Genomic DNA, 19,388 nt, shown 5'->3' with positions numbered 1-19,388 from the left:
GTTTTGGAACTCATTGTTTAGATCGATCAGATCTATCTCGGAGCAGTACTGCATCTTCAACTGCTCCAGGAACGCTTCCCAAGAGATCTTCAAAGCTTCTCCTCGTGGCATCGTATCCGCCAACAATTTCCACCAGCTCAAGACTCCGGTCTTCAGTTGTCGAACCGCAAAGACGGTTTTCTGCTTATCACTACAGTTGCAGCTTTCAAATACCATCTCCATTTCGGAGATCCAATCCATAATCTCCAAAGGACTTGGGTTTCCGAAAGACTTGGTGGTTTGGCACCCAAGAAGTTCTTATACATACGTCCCTCTCGGTCGATTTCCCTCTCCGTGTAATTCCTTCTTACCACTGGGGGTTCCACTTGACTGACAGTGCGACTGTTATTCCCTTCTTCCGACTTTTTGTCATTTCGTTCTGGTTGTTCAACAGGCATTGAAGGTTCGCTTCTGTTATTAAGCAACAGTTGTCTCATTTCTTCCATCTGTTCGGCCATCATAGCCCGAATCATGGTTTACACTCCAGCCATTGTGACTGGCTCAGGTGCAACTTCGACTATCGACACCTGCTTAATCACTTCGGGACGAGGCTGCTGATTCCTGTTTCCATTTGCGTTCCCAGCTCCACTTCGGGTTCTTGCCATCTCGATATATACACCAAGTTAGGTGAATTTAGATCTTTATTTAGGATAGATGTTTAAATCACCCTTATCACTCCGAAACGTTTACATGCTAGTTTTAATATCGTAGTCGTACGTTTAGAATCCTAAACACATAAGGTTTCCAGATCTGCTCGGCAACAGACCATAGATCCGAACAAATAACAACATATTAGGCACAAAGCATTTAGCACATAAAAGCATTTTAGGCATAATTCCTAAAATAAAGTAGTGCTCGTGTCTAAAATATGGGAGACACTCATATCACGATTATCGCTTAGCATTCTAAGTTTAAGTCTAGAAATCCTACAAATTCCTAGTTCGCTTAAACTAATGCTCTGATACCAACTGTGACATCCCCATTTTCACGGCCAGAAAAGACCGATTTTGTTTATGCTTGTTTGAAAATCAGAGTAACATTTTACATAAAAGTGTTGCGGAATTTGTTCCCAAAACAAAATATGATATAAATTTTATCACAACATTTCTTAAAGAAATGTATTTCCATTACATTACAAAAACTCGGGATGTCAATCATCGATACAGACCATAAGCATAAACTAAAAAGAAATAAACATCTTAGGCCACAAAACACTATCTGGCCTCAAATCCGTAATCTCTCGTCAAATTATCCAACTATGCTTTTGCCACTACCTGTAATACAAGAAACTGAGTGGATCAGGTTGGGGAGCCTGGTGAGCATATAGGGTTTTCAACCCACAATAATAAGTTCATTATTTATTTTAATCAAATTACTACCCCGATTACCCGTTCCCGTTATCCTCACTTTACGTCCCTAGAGCATCTATTATAAGGGACCTATCCTAAGGAATTTCATCGGGATGGACACTACTGCTAAGGGGGTTCCTCAGCCATATGTGTCCGTAAGGCAACCATGGGGGGGGGGTGGAGTACACCGGTGAACACTTCGTTCACAAACACCTACAGGTTGCGAGCCTGTTAGCGTTCCACTGGACTTCCTAGAAAAGTCTGTGGTCGTCATCCATACTCCGCTAGATGACTGGAACAACGTCAACATTGAGGCCTCTCATCATTTTATTTCACCACACCAACTATTTTATCTACCCATGTTCTACCCAACATATTTGTAGATATAAAATACATACATGGTCCAGATCTGTAAAATAAAGCTTACATCTTTTATCCAGCATAACTTTTAAAGCATAAAATACATATATAGTCCAGATCTGAAGGAAAGAGGTTCAGATCTTTCATCCAACATAGATATCAAAGTATACAGTTTAGATCTGAAGAAAAAGTTTGGATCTGAGATGAGAAAGTGTAGATCTGAAGGAAAAAGTTTCAGATCTGAAAGAAAGAAGTTCAGATCTTTCATCCAACATAGATCTCAAAGTATACAGTTTAGATATTGTGACATACCCATTTTCACGGCCAGAAAAGATCGGATTTTGTTTATGCTTAATAAAAATCAGAGTACTTCTTTTAATAAAAATCTTGCGGAATTTGTTCCCAGAAAAACATGATAAATACGTTATCAAAGCATTTCCAAAAAAATGTATTTTTATTCATTTTAAAACATTTGGGATGTCATCGTTAATACAGAAACATAAGCATAAACAGAACTTACATTCATTTACACTAGTGATCTACATCTCTTTTAAATCTCTCAGTGTAATGTAACTTCATATCGACACCTGTGATACAAATAAACTGAGTGGGTCAGGTTGGGAAACCTGGTGAGTACATAGGGTTTTCAACCCACAATAATATAATTATTATGTTTAAACATCAAACAATCAACCCAATTACCCATCCCCATTATCTTCTTTACTCTTAAGGATCTACCCTAAGAATAAATTATTCCTCATTCATTCATTCCTAAGGATCATCCTAAGGAATCGACACGAAGTCCATCGTTGTCAATGACACAGCTGTCAAGCACAGTTGCTAGTTCTATCACTTAGGCGCAACTGCCAGAACTGTGACATTCTAGGTGAGGCGCAGCTACCAGTATTGTCCTTCGAGCACAGCTGCTAGGGTTATCTCGTTTTATTGACAGTATCGTTTTTGAGAGTCCACTCGCAATACATGTCAATGAGTTTTTAGAGTACACCGGTGAACACATCGTTCACAACACCTACAGGTTGCGAGCCTGCCAGTGTTCCACTGGACTGTTTAGAATAGTCCGTGATTGTCATCCATACTCTGCTAGATGACGGGGCCATAATTTGGGAAAGGCTTCTCACATCGTCCACCTCTCACACTCACCTCGTGGTCTATAACACCTCTCAACTCATCATCCAACTCATATTCCATCTATTACGTATACCCATGTTTTACCCAACATATTCTCGTAGATATATATATATATATATACAGTTTAAATCATTTAAAACATGTATAAAATCGTTCATCCAGCATAGATAGCAAGTATACAGATAATATGCACACATAGCACGTAATTTATATAAAATAGTTCATATCTATGTGTAAGATGAAAGTAACTATGCACTCACTTGAAAAGGTGGTGATTCTGAACTCAGACAACGCTTCGCTTCTTAAAAATAATTTCCTTCGACGAAACCTAGTATAAATACCACTAGGGTTTAGTTTTAACGTTAACCGCGACTAATTAATAGTCTAGATATTATTATTATTATATAAGCGTTAAATAACACTCAATATAACTCATAATAATAGCCCAAATAATTATTTTAAGGACCTAATAACATTACTATAATTATTTAAAAGTTATATTAAAAATTGCGTAGGCGTTCGTAGCTCACTTACAGTGAATTTTAAAGAAAACTGGGCTTTGCTCGGAGCAGCGTTTCCGAACCGAAAGACCCTTTTTCTCGGGACTCCGGGAGCATCGGGGCTTCCTTTGGGTGCTAGGGGTTCACCTAGACTTTAAGGGTGGTTTGGGGAGCTAGAGAGAGAAAGATCTTAGAGAGAGAGTGAAGAAAGGTGTGAAAAATCCGGAAGAGTTCGCACCCTTTTATAGCCTGCGAGGCCTCGGACTACACTGGGCGTAATCCTTGGCTACGCGGGGCGTAAGTTCGGATAGGGTGCCACCTCGGATCCAGCTGTCTCGCACTCGTCGGAAGGATAAGGCCGAAGGTACGCGGGGCGTACCGGATCTCGTACGCGGGGCGTAATGCGAGGCTACGTGGCGTGATCCGAAGCGAAGCCTTGGTCAGCAAGCAACGGCTCAGATGCGGCCACGTCATCCACTTCTCGCAGATTTCGTAATTTTACACTCCGACTTCTAAAAATCATATCTTTCGCATACGAGCTCTGTTTTCGACGTTCTTTATATCCACACGTAGGCGGGAACGTACTCTACAACTTTTTTTTAGACCCCGTCGGCTAATTTTGACTCGATTTTAAATGTTATATTTTTAACAGGCCGGGACATGATTGGTCCGTTAAAAATTCATAACTTCTTCATCCGACGTCCGTTTTCGTCTGTCTTTTTATCGTTACGCTACAAATAACGAGATCTTCGATTCTAGTTTAGTTTGTGTCGGCTAAAAACCACTCGTTCTAATATTCGAATTTCGAGCTGTACACCGCTAAGCCGAAACTTCGAAAAATCATAACTTCCTCATACGAAGTCAGATTTGGGCGTTCTTTTTTTGGACGCTCTCGCTTTAACGTATTCTACGACTTTCGTTTAGATCGCTAAGGCTGAATATCGCTCTATCGTAAATTCACTATTTACGCTTCCCGGTGCCGTGCCGGTTTTGCCGTAAAACTTCGACGGGTCATAACTTCTTCGTTATAACTCGGATTTCGGCGTTCTTTATATGTACGAAAACCTTGAGACATATTCTACAACTTGGTTAAGATTATTTATTCTAAATAATCTTTTGTCGAAAAGTCGTTTTCGACCCCTATTATCTCTAAATCGACTAGTCCGGATCTACGGGCGTTACAGATATGAAGAAAAAAAAGCTTAGATCTGAGGTGAGAAAGTGTAGATCTGAAAGAAAAGGTCTCAGATCTAAAAGAAAAGTCTTAGATATGAAAGATAAAGTGTAGATCTGAAGGTAAAAGTTTCAGATCTGAAAGAAAGAAGCATAGATCTTTCATTCAACAACATCTCAAGTAAATAGCTAACATATACCTATACACATAGCACATAAAATACTTCATATCTATGTGTAAGATGAAAGTGACTATACACTCACCTGATACGGAGTGATTCGGACAACACTTCGCTTCTAAAAATAATATTCTTTGACGAAACCGAGAAGTTTGCTTGAAAACCGGGCTCCGCGCGGGCAGAGTTTCAAACCGAAAAACTCTTTTTCTTGGAGCCTCCGGGCTCTCCAAGGCTTTCTTCTAATGCTAGAAGGTTTTCCTAGGCTTTTTGGGGGGTTTGGGGGGTGTTAGAGAGTAAGTAGAGAGAATAATAAGTGGGTTTTGGTATGAAAAATGAAGGAACTCTCGGGGGGTATTTATAGGCTGAAAAAGGGGTGAACTCGTCGAGTCGGTGCCACGTTTCGTCATCAGATTGTGCCACGTCACCCACTTCGCTGCAGCACCATGCCGACTTCTAAACCCCATAACTTTCGCATACGAGCTCCGTTTTCGACGTTCTTTATATTCATGCGTAGGTAAAAACAAGATCTACAACTTTCATTTTGACTCCGTCGGCTAATTCTCGACCGATTTTAAATTTAACAGTATGAGAAGATTATACTGTTAAATGACTACGTAAATTTCATAACTTCTACATACGGACTCCATTTTCGTCTGTCTTTTTACCGTTGAGTTCCTATTAGTGAGATCTTCAACTCTCATTTAGGTCGCGTAAGCCAAAAACCGCTCGAACTAAAATTCGAGTTTCGGGCCGTGTACTGCTAAGCCGAATCTTAGAAAATTCATAACTTCCTCATACGAAGTCAGATTTGGGCGTTCTTTTTATGGATGTTCTCGGTTTAACATATTCTACGACTTTCGTTTAGATAGCTAAGGCTAAAAGTCGCTCTATCGCAAATTCACTTTTTACGTCTTCCGGTGTCGTGCCGGTTCTGTCGCGAAACTTCGACAGGTCATAACTTCTTCGTTATAACTCGGATTTCGGCATTCTTTATATCCCCGAAATCCTTGTTTCGACCACTAAAAATTTATATAAAGATATTGGGCTTATCTCACACTTTAATTTTTTACGCATATTTTTATTCTTTATTTATTATACATTTATAAATAAGTAATAAGCACATAAATGCACATAATTCACATAATACTCAAATAATTCATCTTTATTACTTCAAAAAGAGTTACAATAGTTGACCTAGACTATTAAATCATCTACTAATTCCTAGCCCCGAAACACGGGCGTTACATGATCCATGCTCAATCTTGGTTGATAATTTAGATATTAACAAACTATAATATCCAAGTTGACTAAAGTATTCTATTCAAAACATGTTTTTTAAATAAAACTTCATTTAATTGATTCAATTCAAACAAGCTCTTGCATCAAATAATTAAATGCCATTAAAATCTTGCAACAATTACCAACATTCCTCATAAGTTCGGGAATATGAACATCTAATCTTTGATTACACTAATCTTGATCTTATAACAGCCAATTAAGTGCATGTTACTAACATCAAATCATAAAACATATACGAATTTCACAATTTGATTAACTAGATTGATAAGAACCCTAATTCCTTGATCAAGTGAAAAGAGAACTAATCAAACATATAATTAAAATCAAATCAAAGATTACTAGATGATAAACACAAAGTCAAGTGCAAATTACAATCTAAAAACAAACACTTAGAAATCTAGAATCGGAAATGACAAAGAAATCAGCCACACGTGTCTAAGTTAAACTACAAATTCAACAAGTATGATCTTCAAATTAACTTACAAAAAACAAATTAAAGTGTTTCCAAAGTGTTAGATGATGATATAAACTCACAAAACGCCCCCTTGAAGTTCCAAGTCGAAGTTGTGTCTGAATGTCCCAAAAACCGTAGATAAATCGGAAGTTAAGACTTTGAAATTCCATCAGATCACGTTACACGGCCCGTGTAACATATGCATTATCATTACACGGCCGTGTAATGATCATGATGTGCTGAAAAGTTTCCAAAGCGCGGCCGCATAACGTATGTATTGCCAAAGCGCGGGCCGTGTAATGAGCTGTGAAATAGCCAATTTCCAATTTTCTTCATGTCTTCAATTTAGCCCCGAAAGTTCCAAAATTTCACCAAGAGCTTCCCTTGACCATCCTAAGCATGCTTCAATCTTCAAATCACCCTGAAACATCCACAGAAAATGGTGAAATATCGATAGATCCTCGATTATGTCCTTAAATGCAAAATGTATGAAAATTACACTAAATATGCAATGCAATGCTACAAATAAACATGAAATTAACCTATAAAAAGGTGCAACTTATGCACCTAACACATATACAAACACATAGCCTGATAAATATACTATTTTTAATCTCTCTCGACCACCTGCCTAATTTATACAGTTAGGGGGTGTCTGTTTCACATGATGTTTTAGAAGAAACTGGAATCTGTCAAAAAGAATTGCGAATTGAAGTAACTGGATATGTCTAGCATTTGCTTGGCAGGAAATGTAATGGAATTCAATTCCATTACTTTGTATATTTCAGTTTTCTTTATAAATCTATTAGAGGATTTGGAATGTAAATAATGGCAAATGACAAAATTGCCATTCATTGACTTTTTGTAAATCATATTTGTTTTATGGTGAATTATATCGACATAGAGCAGTGTTTATTAAAAAAGATTACCTTAACATGATTAATTTTTGCCGTGTCTGCTTCGTGAACTCTTATGGAAACCGGAAGAAATTGGACTATAGCCGCCTAAAGTCGTTTTCTTTTACGAACATGGCGCTTGAGAAAGGTAATTGATGGTAAAGTTTTTGTATTTTTTATATTTATTCGCGGTTTTTGGAGTTTCTGTGTAAATCAATAATTTTTTTTAATACTTTTCCTGCATTTTTAAAGTTTTTGTGTAAATAAATAATATTTCATTTTACCTGCTTGTGCATGGAAAGAACAAAAATGCATTGCTTCATGTTTCTTTTTTTGTTATGTGTCCATCTGCCGAATGCTTCAAATTGTGAGGAACATTTCCCCCTTTCTCCCGAATGTTTTTCACTTTTAAAGTCTAATAATATATTTTCTTGCTATGGATTAAAAATAGCAAAAGTTGATATTGCCCCTGAACACTGTTTTTATATTAATAAAAATCAATTTCTATAGTTTTAGGACGTCATTGCCCCTCCACACTGTTTTAATATTAAAAAAATAAATATTTGCATTTTTAGGACCATATTGCACCTGCACACTTTGTATATTATTAAAACTAATTTTTTATAGTTTTAGGACCACATTGCCCCTGCACACTGTTATTATATTAATAAAATTCAATTTTTTCAGAAATACACATCAATAGATGAACACTCAGAGCTTAATGCATTCATCACTCCTCAATTCAATTCCTATGATGCCACCACTTACACCACTCTTTAATCAATGAAGAACCGGATTAATGAACTTCAGGTTAGTATCAATTATTTTTATCTTATCAATTTAATATTATAATTATCATATAAACAATACTATTTCTTACATTTAATCATTTCATAACTTTTCTCAGCAACATGGTTCTTCTCGAGCTTCTGAAATGGAAATGGAAATACTAAAACTAGACTGCAAAAGATCCATGCAAATGGTCCAACAATAGAAGAAAATGTATTAAATTTTGAATCAGTTTTGTGTTGGTTAGCTTTTAGATGGAGAAGGTGATGAAACCAACTTGATGCTCTAAAAATTTTCAACCTCTTCTTCTACTTATGATTTAATACCTTCTTACCCGTATCATATTTATCATGTTATTCAAAATTTTGTTGTGTTGAAGTTTATATATTTGAGAGTATCGACCCAAGTTCCAAATTTAGTAGCATTTTTCCCGTAAACTTAGACAATTTTTATTTATAGTAGCAACATACTTACAATTTTTCACGACTAATAGTAATATGTAAACCCATAATAACAACATAGTCATATTTTTATTCCCGATAATAGCAATATGTAAGTCCATATTAATATTTTGTACAAAATTCATAGTGAAGCCATCACGTTCTGCAAACAAATTGTCCATGCAAGAATATCTACATAAGACAGACCGAATTACTATATAACCATTTCTATCGATAATAAGCACGAAGTGGCCAAAATAATCGAAGCTGTCTAAGTCCATCCCCGCAAAGCGGGGCTCCTCATCTAGTTTAGATTGTAGGAGTGTTTTCCATTAATTAATTGCATCGTGTCAATATATTTGCATGTGAAATAATTTAGAACTAATATTTTTTGTATAAAGGTGAAAATCATAAAAAAAATGAATAAACAATAATAAAAGTATTAAATTTTACTTTTATTAACTAATTATCTAAAAAAATACAAAATGCAAACTAAAATAAATTGTTATTCATATAACTTATTGATGCACTTTACTAAATTATGATATAAAAATATCGAAGAACATTTATAACCATATTTAAAAAAATGTTACGTGATACGAGTTAAACAAAATATAAATTGAGAGAGAGAGAGAGTCAATAAAAAATAAAAAGTTTTTTTATAACCGAAAAACAATTTCGTGGATGTCTACTTGTAATTTTCAGCGATCACCCCTGGCCCGAGCTCCTTTATCAAGGAAAACCAAGCCCACAAAAGAATATAAGAGATTTCCCCACATTTGGCACTTAAAGAGGTATTACATTATTTGAACTCCCGACTTTCCGGTATTAAGCCCGATGCATTCACCCAATTAAGTTGGCCTTCATTAGCAAAATAATAATAATAATAATAATAATAATAATAATAACAACCTATTCTTTTTAGTGAATTTGTATTCAAGAGATTTATATAATATAATAGAAGTAGTTTTTTTATACCAAGGAAATTATAATTTTTTTTACCAAACCCAATCAATAAATTCATAAAATTATAATTCAAAAGTCTTTAAATTGATCAGAACCATCTAACCAAATGTTTTGAATAAACAATTTCAATTCCAAAGAATATCATGTCTTCACAAACATATTTCATTGATTTTTTTTTTTTAGAAATTAAACAACTACAACTTTATTCATTTTTCAAACACTCTATAAGTCTATATAACAAAAATGAAAGGAGATAAAAATATGAATAACCAGTAATGGGAGATAACTTTTTTTTATATAGATAAAATATTATAATTAATCATTTAATGTATATCATTAAAGATAATTAAATAAAGAAGTTGAAAAGTTAGAGAATTACAAATCAATATAATTAAAAATATAGAAAATATTTGAACTTGATTTAAATGATTTATTTATAAAACTTATATAGATCAAGGTTGTCAAGATCGGGATCCTATGTAGGATCGTTTTTGGGTTTGCAAGATCGGGATCGTAAAATCCGGATCGGGATCCTAAGATCCCACAAAATAAAATATAATTTTAATTTATAATTTTTAATCATGAAAAATATTTCAAACATTTAATGTTTCGTTCAAAAGTTATATAAACTTTAAAATATTAGTCATAAGTCACAACACAAAATGATAAATGGTAAATTGGTAATGGTAAAAGACATAAAGTGGTAAAAAAAATTCATTTGCAAAAAAAATAAAATAATAATAATAAATCAATGGAAGGTAGGATCGGATCGGATCTCGATCCTACGATCCTACATACGATCTTACGATCCTATCTGCGATCCTACCCCAAATACGATCTGTTTACGATCCGGATCGTTTTTCATACCTAGGATCGTACGATCGTACGATCGTACGATCAAGATCTCGATTTTGATAAGCATGATATAGATTATATAGATATACTTTTATATATTTAAAGCACTCACTAATGCTAAAAGGATACAACTTACCCTTTTCTATGTGAGTGTCAAAGATAGATAAAAGTTTTATCTTTGCAATGAGAATCTGTCCGTTAAAATGCAAAATTCTACAAAAGATGTTAGTACGTAAGGGAGATAAAAGTTTAATAAAAAAGTTTTAGGCTATGTTTGGCGTACTAGCTGAAAAGCTAGCTGTTAGCTGAAAAGCTAGCTGATAGCGGAAAAGCTAGCTGTTAAATAAAAAGCTAGCTGTTAAATAAAAAGCTAGCTGATAGCTGAAAAGCTAGCTGATAAAAAATAACGTTTGGTAAAACTAGCTGAAATATATAAAATTACATAAAAGGACATGTAGGAGTATGTGTTTCTATAATTAATTAAGGGGTGTATTTGGAAATTTTTAAAAAAGCTCATAAAAAGCTAGTCTAAGTAGCTTTTTCAAAAAGCTAGCTTATAAGCTAGCTTAAAAGCTACTTTTGGCTTACGAAACACGACAACATAAAAAAGCTCGGAAAATAAGTTAGCTTATCAGCTAGCTGTGGCACGCCAAGCACAGCCTTAATTGCAACCAATAAAAATGTATACCATAAAAGAAAAACGAAATATATATTTGAAAAAATCATTATAATAAATTAATAATGATGTTTTATTTCGATCAATAAAAATACATATCAAGAAAGAATATATATATATATATATATATATATATATATATATATATATATATATATATATATAAACATAAAATTTTAAATAATTATAATTGACCATTTATTTGTACTTTGATAAATGATCCATGAGTTTATTTCGAACTCACTATGAATATATTATGTGCTTTTTTTTTCTCATTTGCAAAAATAAAAAGTTTTCAAAGAGTTTCTCCGATAATAATGTTCATTTTGAATTGTCTAATATCGGTTTTCTTTATATCAAATTTCACATTTTAAACCATTATATCTTATTTACTTCTTATTTGTTATATTTCTTTAATTTTTCTTAGATTTCAATAAAAAATCAAAATATCTTTTTTTTTCAAAATTCATGATATCTTTATTGGATTTTGAAATTATGCTTAAAATTTTAGAATATATATATATATATATATATATATATATATATATATATATATATATATATATATATATATATATATATATATATAAAAGGAGTTAAACATGTTAGTTCAAAATATATTTTTTATAAAAATATTTATTTAATGCGACATAAAATAGTATGAATATCCAAAACTTCCGGTTCTAAATAAAGATATTATTTTTTTAAAATTTTAAATTTCTTTTATTCTCTCAACCCTATAATTATTTTTATATCTTTTGATGTAATGGTACTAGCAAGTTTCTAAAAGTTCTTCATGACTTCAAGATTTGTATTTGACGTCACATTTTAACAAAATATCGCTTTAAGTTATATACATATATCAAAAAGAATAATAGTATATATATATATATATATATATATATATATATATATATATATATATATATATATATAATATTATTAATTATATACAAAATTATCGTCTTAAGTTATATCTTACAAACGGCATGACTCGTCAGGACTCGTAAAAACTTGAGACTTGATATTACCGATAAATCATGTCTATCATTATTTAGAATCTTGGGTACTAAGAATCTATCGCTATTATATTTTGATTTTTAATGAACAATTTTACGAAAAAACTTTCTATATCTTATTTTTTTCCCTACTAAAAATACTTTTATACTTTTATTAAAGAACAATCGGAGTTTTATTAAACTTTCCATATAAGCCAAAGCTAGTTTAGAGTTCTTTTTTAACTTTCTTTATTCTCCATGAAAATTATCTCGGGTTTGCCAACTCTTCATACAAAGTCATCGAATATTCATTAACTTTTCATAAAAGTTTACATGAAAATCAATTGAAATTTGTTAATTTAAAAAACAAACAAACATAATATTTAAATCCAAAGCGTCTTTCAAGGATTAGTGGTTGGATTCTTTTCTTTATAAAACTGGTTTCCTATAGGGAAAAAGTAAAAGATAAAGACTTATACCATATTGACATATTCCTTTCATTAAACATGAATAGGAACTCTAATTCTTTAATTCATTTTCACCGTTTGTTCCAAATGTTTTGATATTTATATATTTTGATCTTGCTCCAAAAAATCCATATATTATTTTAAGGTGGGTTTACTAAAACGAACTTCAGTTATCTGGATTTTTTTACTTGAACAAAACATTCCAATATTCGTAATTTTTTATTCAAATTGTACACGACAAGTGTTGCGTATTTTGATTTCTTAACAAAGAAAACAAAATAATATTAACCAAATATCATTGCGAAAAGTAATACATACATATATGTAGATAAAATATAAAACCTCAAAGCAATTTAAGCAAAGCAACAACACGATAATGGGACACAATACATAAAAGTAGAAGGGAATATATTATAATAGGACATTATTACTCAGTGCTTGTGGAATGTCTCTGGGTCCTTCACAATTGTCACAGCACAAGTTGCAGCTGTCAACACGTAATTTGTCACGCTTCCCAGTATTATCCTGCAAATCACGATCCACATAATTCAAGTTACCAAACCAAGTCACGCTTTATGATTATTAGATGATTGATTATCAAATTAAAGAATTTCTGTAAGGTCATGAATGATGAAACATTATTCAAATCATATCGATCGAGAGGAAGGAATGGATACCTCTGGATGGTGGTGAGGCCTCTGCTACCCATAACCAAAGAATCCAGTTTCAGATCTTCAACGGCTTCCACCAGTTTCTCTCTTGCATCTCCCCAATACAATTTTGTCACCACATGTATCTATCAACCATAAAAATTCATATGAAATTGATCAAATACAAATACTGTTTAACAAGATAAGATAATGAAATCTATATACGAGAGATTTAAAACCTCTTTTTGTCGAGCTCCTGTATCCAGCGTGTCCAGAACTTCAATATCCATCTTCACATCGTATTTCGCCATCACTTCCGGTTCCCGGAACTCCACAAGTGGAATCAAAGCTAAATAATAACAACGAAAAAGGATGAAAAACGTTAAATACTAAAGTACAGTGATCGATCGGAAGGATGGATCATGGATAGACGATCTGATCAAGGGTAACTTACGAGAACCGGAGGCGACCCACAGTTGATTTCGAGATTCAGCGGTGGAATGAGGTTTGACATGGATGATGTAGAACGTGTCGCCTTTATCAGCTAAGTTGTCGATTGCCCATTTCAAAGCTGTTTTACTGCTGTTTGAGAAATCCATCGCTATGCCAACCTTCCGATCCTTCACCATATTTGCGAAACTCCGATGATCTATTATACTGTACGTGATCCAGAAGCAGATCTACAAGACTTTGATTCGATTTCTTTGGGATTGATTTGGTCTGTTGCTCTGGTCTCTGGAGGGAGGAGTTGGAGTTGGGTAGTTTTAAAGTGGAGCAAGGAACCATGCCGAGTTGAAACACGGTTTTGTGGCGGGGCGTGAAAGATCCGACCGGGTTACGCATGCACGATCCTTATCCATTTCTGTGTACGGATAAAACCAACACACTCCCACTCTTTGTTAATGATGAATAAAATCGAAAATCTTTTATGACAAAATTTCATAACTGGTCCCTTATGTTCATAAAATATTACAAGTTAAGGACTTTTATGAAAAATGTAACGCCGTTGCCGAGAGCCAAGAGGAGACAGAGATGCTGATGGATACGTGGAGAGGCTATGGGTGGGGGTTGCGCAGCAAGACCGTTGTCGAGAGCCAGGCAACAGAGATGCTTCGGGATAAGCGACGATACTATAGGCAGGGGATGCGCAACGAGACTATTGTCGAGAGCCAAACAACAGAGATGCTGAGGGATATGCGGCGAGGCTATTGGTAGGGGTTGCGCAACAAGACCATTGCCGAGGGCCAGGCGATGAAGATGCTGAAAGGTTGTAGGTAGCAGGGCTGCTGTTGTGATTGCGTTTTTGCTGGAGAGTAACCTCACTATAGCCGGATGTAATGTGGAAAACGTTTTATCGATCGTCCGAGCACAAGAAAACCATGATGATTGTGGGAGAAGAAACACCAAGAGCATGGTGTTAGGCATGGTATAAACGTATGATGTGCGACTTACGGTACGCGACGATGCGTGACTTATGTTGCGTGGCTTAGAGGAATAGCTTGGGCTTAGCAGCTAACGCTCATGGAGATGTCACGCGGGAGAGTATCGCGTGGAATCATATAGGCAAAGGTTGCAAGCCTTTGAACCTTGTTGGCGGGGCATGCCGCTGATGGAGTCGGGCTGAGAAGCCAAGCGACTCAAGGCAAGGGTGTTGAACCTTACATGCAGAGCTTTTTGAGAAGCCATGCGAATCAAGGCAAGGGTGTTGAACCTTGCAGGCGGAGCTTGCCGCTATAATGGAGTCGGGCAGAGAAGCCAGACGACTTGAGGCAAGGGTGCTGAACCTTGCAGGCGGAGCTTGCCGCTATAATGGAGTCGGGCAGAGAAGCCAGGCGACTTGAGGTAAGGGTGCTGAACCTTGCAGGCAGAGCTTGCCGCTAGAATGGAGTCGGGCTGAGAAACCAAATGACTCGAGGCAAGGGTGTTGAACCTTGCAGGCGGAGCTTGAGGCTATATTGGAGTCAGGCTGAGAAGCCAGGCGACTCGAGGCAAGGGTGATGAACCTTGCAGGCGGAGCCTGCCGATAGGATGGAGTCGGGCTAAGAAGACAAGCGACTCAAGGCAAAGGTACTGAACCTTGCAGGATTGGGCATAGCGGCCGACAATCTATGTGTCTGCCCCGGGTGATCAGTCTGGGCTGAAGTGTAATGGCACCTGATTACTTTAATGCATCATTAGTTGTAATGATAATTGGTGCCTCGTCTTCTAATGACTTTGTCGAGAGCTATGCAGCGATGCTACTTACAACTGGATGATGGAGCTGTTGTCAGGAGGAGCGTAGCGAGGATACTGTCAAGAGCTGGTCAACACGGTTGCTAAGAGCTGGGCAACGAGGTTACCGAGGTTCGATCCACGAGGTTGTTCTTTCGATCCGGAATATTAATGTCACCTCGGGAATGCACTATCATGCATAGTATCAGCCGGAAAGCGCGGTCGTTGATGGTTATTTCGAAATGCATCACGAGTAGTAGTAGCGTACTACTCTTCTCCCTCTTTTTTTTTAAAAAACACTGAGCTTAGTTGGACCACATCTTCTAGAACCGGATTTAGCTAGGCTGAATTGGAGCATGTGTGACATCCCCAAAATCACGGCCAGAAAAGACCGGTTTCATTTATGCTTTTAAATAAAATCAGAGTAATCCTTCGATTAAAAGAGTTGAGGAATTTGTTCCCAAAACAAAATATGATAAGGATTTATCAAAGTATTTCATAAAGAAATGTATTTTTCATTATATAACAAAATCTCGGGATGTCATGTTCCGATACAGACCAAAAGCATAAACAATACAAAATAGACCTTGCAACAATTACATATAACAACAGGTCTATAATCCAAAAATATCTTGACAATGTCATCCAACCTATGCCCTTGCGCCACTACCTGTAATACAAAGAAATTTAGTGGGTCAGGCTTGGGAGCCTGGTGAGCATATAGGATTTTCGACCCCCAATAAATAATTATATTTAATTTCACCAACCAACAATAACCCGATTACCCATTCCCGTTATCCTCTCTTTATGTCCCTAAAACAACAACTATTACAAGGGACCTAATCTAGGATTTTCATCGGGACGGACATTACTGCAAAGGGGCTTCCTTACCAATAGATGTCCTAAAGGCAACCATGAGGGGGATAGAGTACACCGGTGAACACATCGTTCACAACACCTACAGGTTATGAGCCTGCTAGTGTTCCACTGGACTGTCTAGAATGAGTCTGTGGTCGTCATCCATACTCCGCTAGATGACTAGATTAACAACGACATCGAGGCCTCTCATCATTTTATTTCTTCACACACTAACTGTCTACCCATGTTCTACCCAACATATTAGTAGATAAAATAAATACATTTATATACAGCTTAAAACTTGTCCAAACATCCATTCAACTAGTTCAAATAAACATATAATATGTAAACACATAGCATGTATTTTTATAAAGAATACTTCATATCTATGCGTTAGAAGAAAACGAATATACACTCACTTGATAAGACAATGGTCGGACAACACCTCGTCTCTTAAAATAAACTTTTCCGATAAAACCGGGATGTTTTCCTTGAAAACCGGGCTTCTTGCGGGCAGAGTTTCGGCTCGGAAACTTTACTTCTCGGGATCTTCGAGACTTCAGAACTTGCTTCGGGGCTCGGGAATGATACCGGGGCTTCGGGATATTTTTGGCACGCAAAACGATGCAAAACTTAGAGAGAAAGGAAGAAAAATGGCAAAAGAATCGACTGCCCTCGCATCCTTTATATAGGGGCTGAGCCTCGCACGTACGTTGGGCGTATGAAGCTACGCGGGGCGTACGCCTCGGAGGTCGTCATCGCTTACATCATCGGAGCACTCGAGTGCGAGGCGGGTCGCGCTTTGGTGTACGCTGGGCGTAGTTCGGATCAGATCAAGACTCCTTCGGATAAGCCTTGGTATGCGTGCCACGATCTTCAAAAATTCATAACTTTCGCATACGAGCTCTGTTTTTGACGTTCTTTATATCCACGAGTAGGTGAGATTATGATCTACAACTTTCATTTAGACTCCGTCGGCTAATTTTGATTTTATTTTTATTATATTATTTTTAGTAGGCCGGGACAGAAAAATTCCGTTATAAAATCATAACTTCTTCATCCGACGTCCGTTTTCGTCTGTCTTTTTACCGTTGCACTCCTAATGATGAGATCTTCAATTCTCATTTAGAAAGTTTCGGCTAAAAATCACTCGATCTCAAATCGAGTATTCGGGCTGTATAACGCTAAGTCGAAACTTCGGAAAATCATAACTTCCTCATACGAAGTCAGATTTGGGCATTCTTTTTATGCATGCTCTCGGTTTAACGTATTCTACGACTTTCGTTTAGATCGCTAAGGCTAAATATTGCTCCAACGTAAATTTCACTTTTTACGTCATTCAACGTTGCCGGTTCTGTCGCAAAACTTCGACAGGTCATAACTTCTTCGTTATAACTCGGATTTCGACATTCTTTATATATTCGGAAACCTCGTTTCAACTACCACAACATCATCCATAGATATCGACTTTATCTAACATTTCATTTTGACGCTTATTTTTATTCTTAATTCAATTAAGACACACAATTAAGCACAAAACACATAATACTCAATTAACACATTCTTATTATTTCAAAATGAGTTTACAAAGGTTAACCTAGACTATTACAACAACATTAATGCCTAACCCTAGAAACACGGGCGTTACAATTCTCTCCACCTTAGAATGATTCCGTCCCCGGAATCACACATCAACAAACAAATGCGGGTAGCGACTCATCATGTCACTTTTCGTCTCCCAAGTGAGATTTGGCCCATTCGCATGTTTCCATCGGACAAGCACTAATTCGACCATCTTACGTCGTAACTTCTTAGTCTTTCGGTCAACGATTGCCTCTGGTTCTTCAATCAACCTCTTGTTCTCATCGATTCTCAACTCCGAAAGCGGAATCATATCGGGAACTTCTCCCGTGAACTTCCTCAAATAACACACATGTAAAGTGTTATGAATTCCATTCAGTTCTTCTGGTAGTTCGAGCTTGTAAACTTGGTTCCCAATCCTCTGAAGAACTTTAAACGGTCCAATAAACCTTGGACTTAATTTTCCCCTTTTAACAAATCTTATAAGTCCCTTCCTTGGTGAGACTTTAAGCAAAACCGAATATCCAACTTCAAAAGTCATCGGTCTTCTTTTCTTGTCAGCATAGCTCTTTTGACGATCCTGAGCTGCTAACATTCTCTCCTTAATTATTTTCAACTTTTCAGCAGTTTGATGGACTATCTCCGGCCCATAAACTGCTTTTCCCCAGCCTCAAGCCAACAAGATGGCGTACGACACTTTTGTCCGTACAAAGCTTGATAAGGTGCCATCTTAATGTTCGAATGGAAACTATTATTGTAGGAAAATTCTACCAAAGGTAAATGTTCATCCCAATTACCTAGGAATTCCAGGGTACATGCTCTCAGCATATCTTCAAGTGTTTGTATCGTCCGTTCGCTCTGACCATCAGTCTGTGGATGGTAAGCTGTACTCAAACACAACTTGGTACCCAATTCCTCTTATAGACTTTTCAAAAATCGTGAGGTGAAACGACTGTCACGATCTGACACGATCGTCAACGGAACACCGTGAAGCCTGACAATTTCCTTCACGTAAGAATTCGCAAGCTTATCCATAGACCATTTTTCATTGGCTGCTATGAAGTGCGCACTCTTAGTGAAGCGATCAACGACCACCCAAATCATGTCGTGACCATTCTTTGTTCTGGGTAGTTTAGTGACAAAATCCATAGTGATGCCTTCCCACTTACCCATGGGCACAGGTAAATATTCTAAACTCCCGTATGGTTTCTGATGTTGTGCCTTGACTCTTGCACAGGTCACACACTCGGCCACATACTTCGCAATGTCGAGCTTCATCGTCGGCCACCAGTAATAGGGTTTTAGGTCCCTATACATTTTAGTGCTGCCCGGATGAATTGAGTACATGGTTTTGTGAGCTTCTTCCATCAGAAGATCTCTTATTCCTCCTGACTTGGGTACCCAAATACGATCTTGGAATACCTTCAGTCCATGACCGTTTGCACCGAACACCAACGTTTTGCCCAAACGTTCCTCCTTCCAGTCATTCTTTTCAGAAG

At 36.3% G+C, this 19,388-nt stretch overlaps 1 protein-coding gene across 1 annotated transcript; it reads right to left on the bottom strand.

The window, feature by feature from the left end:
- Nucleotides 1-12,868: 12,868 nt before the first annotated feature.
- Nucleotides 12,869-14,009, bottom strand: LOC145138538 (universal stress protein PHOS32-like). Its single transcript, XM_079072612.1, has 4 exons — nucleotides 13,694-14,009; nucleotides 13,479-13,588; nucleotides 13,267-13,385; nucleotides 12,869-13,114 (listed from the first exon to the last, which is right to left on the bottom strand). The coding sequence occupies exons 1-4, from the start codon at nucleotides 13,866-13,868 to the stop codon at nucleotides 13,021-13,023; spliced, it is 498 nt and encodes a 165-aa protein (XP_078928738.1). The 5' UTR covers nucleotides 13,869-14,009; the 3' UTR covers nucleotides 12,869-13,020.
- Nucleotides 14,010-19,388: the final 5,379 nt, after the last annotated feature.

Source organism: Lactuca virosa, chromosome 9 (genome assembly GCF_052849685.1).
Source record: "Lactuca virosa cultivar CGN04683 chromosome 9, Lactuca_virosa_CGN04683_v6, whole genome shotgun sequence".
Lineage (NCBI taxonomy): Eukaryota > Viridiplantae > Streptophyta > Magnoliopsida > Asterales > Asteraceae > Lactuca > Lactuca virosa.
Note: the sequence above shows the minus strand (reverse complement) of the source record. Positions and strands in the feature narration are given on the sequence as shown.